This window comes from Dipodomys ordii, unplaced genomic scaffold, assembly GCF_000151885.1.
Source record: "Dipodomys ordii isolate 6190 unplaced genomic scaffold, Dord_2.0 Scaffold45, whole genome shotgun sequence".
Classification (NCBI taxonomy): domain Eukaryota; kingdom Metazoa; phylum Chordata; class Mammalia; order Rodentia; family Heteromyidae; genus Dipodomys; species Dipodomys ordii.
Genome location: NW_012267261.1, coordinates 7822272 through 7827070, shown reverse-complemented (window position 1 = coordinate 7827070; position 4799 = coordinate 7822272). Strand labels below are relative to the sequence as shown.

Genomic DNA, 4799 nt, shown 5'->3' with positions numbered 1-4799 from the left:
CGGCTTTTTTCTTTTTGCTTATGTGGTACTGAGGAATCGAACCCAGGGCCTCATGCATGCAAGGCAAGTGCTCTACCACTGAGCCACCTTCCCAGCTATAACTTCAATTTTTTTTCCACAATTTTCATGACAACTCATTTTTCCAGGACAATGTAGGAAAGTCTAGAAGTGGGAAATAAGAGCTTCACTACACTTCATTTCCATAGCTGCCATTTAATTGTCATGTAGTTGGTAAACAGTTCTATCCCTGCTGTTTTATAGGTTATAATGTGCATAAATAAGGCCAACCAATAAGGATTTTTTTTTGGGGGGGGGGAAGGATCTACTAGAGATTGAATGTAAGGGTCTCACAAGTACAAATGTTCTAGGCTATGATCCTGTAAAGTTCGTCTTATTGTTGGATTTAACTGTTGAGGAGGTACACAGGCCCTACTTCCCAACCACAAAGCCAATTCTAACAAAGTAGTTCAACCTTCCACTCTGCCACTTGTTTACCTCTTAAGATTTTTAGTGTATGTGCTGTCAAAACAAGCACAACCTCTAAGATTTTTAAAGGAACTTACACAGTTCTTTTGAGGTTTGAATAAGGGAGAGGGTTAAAAAATAGGCAAGACAGTCCTCTACAGAATTTGAGGTATATAAGTATACAAAATTTCCAGATGAAGGGGCTGGGAAGGTGGCTTAGTTGTAGAGCACTTGCCTCGCATGCATGAAGCCATAGGTTCGATTCCTCAGCACCACTACATAAGCAGAAAAAGCCAGAACTGGCGTTGTGGCTCAAGTGGTAGAGCACTAGCCTTGGGCTGAAGAGCTTCAGGCTCCACAACCGACCAAAAAAAAAATATTCCAGATGATACTTTTCCAGGTTTTCAATGTTTAATTTTTTTCAAAATCTAGAAATTGGTCTAATAGAACACTACTTAATTTAGGCAAGGCGTAGCTGCTCACAATAAATTATAAATTCATACTCTGTGTGTGGTCTGACAGTGGAGACACTTGCTGAGCTGGTACTGGGTTCTTCAGCAATTCCTCCACCATCCAAAAACATAGTGACTGCCATCTCCAGATTATTGTTGCAGGCTTCCAGCATATGTTTTCCTACACTTTCACTTGCACCTGAAACAGCAAAAGGACAGGAGGAAAATGTTAAGAGACACCTTACATTTATATCATATTAAAAGACAGAATTCCCAGCAAATTAGTAGTCCTTTTGCCTTTTAGAATGATCTTTTCATTCAAGCTCTTTCATTTACGTCTACACTGCTGGCTAGCTGTTGTGAAACATATTGAACTAGAAAATAATGCAGCAATATTACAGCTGTAATCTCTATTACAGAAACTGAAAGATTTACCATTTCCTTAAATGGTCCAAATACATATTTATTGAACTCAAGAAAAGGATAAAAATTAATGACTAAATTAAAAACTACATTTCAAGACAGTTAAGAGAATATAATGGGCTGGACATTAGTGGCTCATGTCTGTTGTAATCCTAGCTACTAAAGAGACCCAGACAGGAAAGTACATGAGACTCTAATATCAATTGACGAGCAAAAAGCCAGAAGTGAAGCTGTGGCTCAAGTGGTAGATGGTTAGCCTTGAATAAAAAGCTACAGGACAGCACCTAGGCCTAAGTTCAAGCCCCAGGATTGGCAAGCATGTACATGTACATGTACACACACACACACACACACACACACACACACACACACGGTGAATCTGATGAAAGTACATTGTATAAACGAAATATAACTAACAGGGCTGGGAAGGTGGCTCAGTGGTAGAGTGCTTGCCTTGCATGCATGAGGCCCTGGGTTCGATTCCCCAGCACCACATAAGCAAAAAGAAAAAAGCCGGAAGTGGCTCTGTGGCTCAAGTGGCTAGCCTTGAGCTGAAGAGCTGAGGGACAGCGGCCAGGGCCACGACCGGACCAAAAAAAAAAAAATATATATATATATATACAATGAAAATGAAATCTCTTTATGGAATTAATTTATGCTAATAAAGAAAGAATGAGGGAACATGACATGGTACAAAAGGGAATAAATGAGGGAACATGACATGGTACAAAAGGAAATGTACTTTATCTTACTAATGTAAATGTAACCCCTCTGTATATCATCTCTATAATAATTTTTTTTTTTTTTTTTTTTTCGGTTGTGGGGCTTGAACTCTGGGCCTGGGCGCTGTCCCTCAGCTCTTCAGCTCAAGGCGAGCACTCTACCACTTGAGCTACAGCGCCACTTCCGGTTTTCTGGTGGTTTATTGGAGATAGGAGTCTCACGCTCTCTCCTGCCCGGGCTGGCTTTGAACCGCGATCCTCAGATCTCAGCCTCCTGAGTAGCTAGGATTACAGGCGTGAGCCACCAGCGCCCGGCTTCTATAATAATTTTTTAAAAAGAAGAAATATATTTCAATTAGCATTTGTTTCTGGCATTTTTAATACCAAAGCAAGAAAAGTGAAATGGGCTATTTTTGCCTAAAACTAATTCAAAATCTGGGTTGGGTATTGATAGCTCACACCTGTAATCTTAGCTATTATAGTATAGCTGAGATCTAAGGACTGGGCAGAATAGTCTGTGAGACTCTTATTTGCAATTAACCACCAAAAATCTGGAAGTAGAGCTATGGCTAAAGTGGCAGAATGCCAGCCTTGAGCAGAAAAAGCCAACTGTAAAAAGCCAACTGTAAGCACCATGACCTAGGTTTAAGCCTCAGCACCAAACAAAGAAAAATCTGGTTAAGAACTGTCAATATTGGGTCTAGGAAGGTGGCTCAGTGGTAGAGTGCTTGCCTTGCACTCTCCACCCTGGGTTCGATTCCTCAGCACCACATAAGCAAAAAAAGTCAGAAGTGGCACTGTGGCTCAAGTGGTAGGGCGCTAGCCTTGAGCTGAGGAGCTGAGGGACATCGTCCAGGCCCAGAGTTCAGGCCCCATGACCAGACCCCCCCCCAAAAAAAAGAACTGTCAATATTAAAGCCAGGTGCCAGTGGCTCACACCTATAATCCTAGCTACTCAGGAGGTTGAGATCTGAGGATCAAAATTCAAAGCCAGCCCAGTCAGGAAAGTTCGTGAGCCTCTTATCTCCTATAAAACTACCAAAAAAACTGGAAGTGGCACTGTGGCTCAAAATGGTAGAGTGCTAGCCTTGAGCAAAAAGCTCAAGGACAGCGCCCAGGCCCTGAGTTCAAGCCCACAACCCGCCCCCCGCCCCCCAAAAAAAGGTTTCATCATGCTTAGCTAGGATTACAGGTGTGAGCCACTGGTGCCCAGCTTGTTTCCTTTGTTTTTCTATGTTGCATTCTTAATAACACCTTCATTACTCTCCTCTGATTCACACATTCACTCTTTAGATGTGGTAATATTTTATAACTTTTATTTTTGTGTACTTCTTTGTCTGACTATGATTCCTATTTCATTAATCAAACTTACTAGATTTACTATGACAAAATATAAACTTTCTTGGGCTGGGAATGTGGCTTAGTGGTAGAGAACTTGTCTAGCATGCATGAAACCCTGGGTTCTATTTCTCAGTACGCATAAACAGAAAAAGCCAGAAATGGCACTGTGGCTCACGAAATTTTAATCTACAGATTTTTGAAGTCTAGGCTGAAGGTACATTTCTCCTAATAGGATTTGACTTGATTGATTTTGCAAGATACTATCAGAGACCACTTATAAGTATATTCATGTTGGGGAGGGGACAGTTATGGGCAGTTTTGAGCTCAAGCCTTCTGCTTGTTTGACTTGCTTGGCTGGCACTCTAGCACTTGAGCCACACATCCAACTTAGCTTTTGGCTGGCTAGTTATTTTGGAGATGGAATTTCCCAGGCTTCTTTTGCCCAGGCTGGTCTCTAACCATGATACTCTTGATCATCTCAGTCTTCTGAGTAGCTAGGATAACAGGCGTGAGCCACCAGTGCCTAGCATAAGTACATTCTTGACTTGCAAATTTTTCAAGACCAAAGACCCTCCTTCGGTATCATTTCCTAAATATGTATCATTCCCTATTATCTGATGGACGCACACAGAGTTGAAATATCAAAGTGTTCGCTTTATGAAGAGGAGAGGTCTCTTCTCCAAAGCTCTGTTTGTTTGTTTCCACATGATACTTTAAGTAAAGTTTCTGCCAGGTGCTGATAGTTCATGCCTATTATCCTAGCTACTCAGAAGGCTGAGCTCTGAGGATGGCTTAGAAACCAGGAACTACCCACTAAATAGTCTAAAATGGATCTGTGGCTCAAAGATAAGAGCACCAACTAGCCTAGAGCAAAAATAAGGTCAGGAACAGTGACCAAGCCCTGAGGTCAAGCCCCAGGACACACACACAGACAGACACACACAGACACACAGACACAGACACAGACACACACACAGACACACACACACACACACACACACACCCTCCCTCCCTCCCTCCCTCCCTCCCTCCCTCCAATCTGGCCAAATTCCACAATTTGCATTAAAGCTAACTAATATCTACGTCCCCAACATTATTCATGTTTAGTCTCTTGCCAGCTCAATAATGTATTATAGAAGACTTTTTAAAGATACTACTCATATTATCAGTGATTTCTTTCTCAGAGGTGAGGTTATTAATGGCATCTTTCTACTTTAGCCTTACTGTGAGAAACAGAAGTGCTGACTCTTACTAATAGCTGTCACTTTTCTTTTTTTCTTTTTTTGTGGGGGGGGGGTCTGGTCATGGGGGCCTGAACTCTGGGCCTGGGTGCTGTCCCTCAGCTCTTCAGCTCAAGGCTAGCGCTCTACCACTTGAGCCACAGCACCACTTCTGG

At 42.1% G+C, this 4799-nt stretch overlaps 1 protein-coding gene across 1 annotated transcript in view; it reads right to left on the bottom strand.

Annotated features, from left to right (window-relative positions):
* Positions 1–4799, bottom strand: part of Ubxn7 (UBX domain protein 7) — a 65464-nt gene that overhangs the window by 38659 nt on the left and 22006 nt on the right. Inside the window, exon 2 of the mRNA XM_013019504.1 lies at positions 969–1116. Within this exon, the coding sequence (XP_012874958.1) occupies positions 969–1116 (148 nt within the window). The remainder of the gene's footprint in view (positions 1–968; positions 1117–4799) is intronic.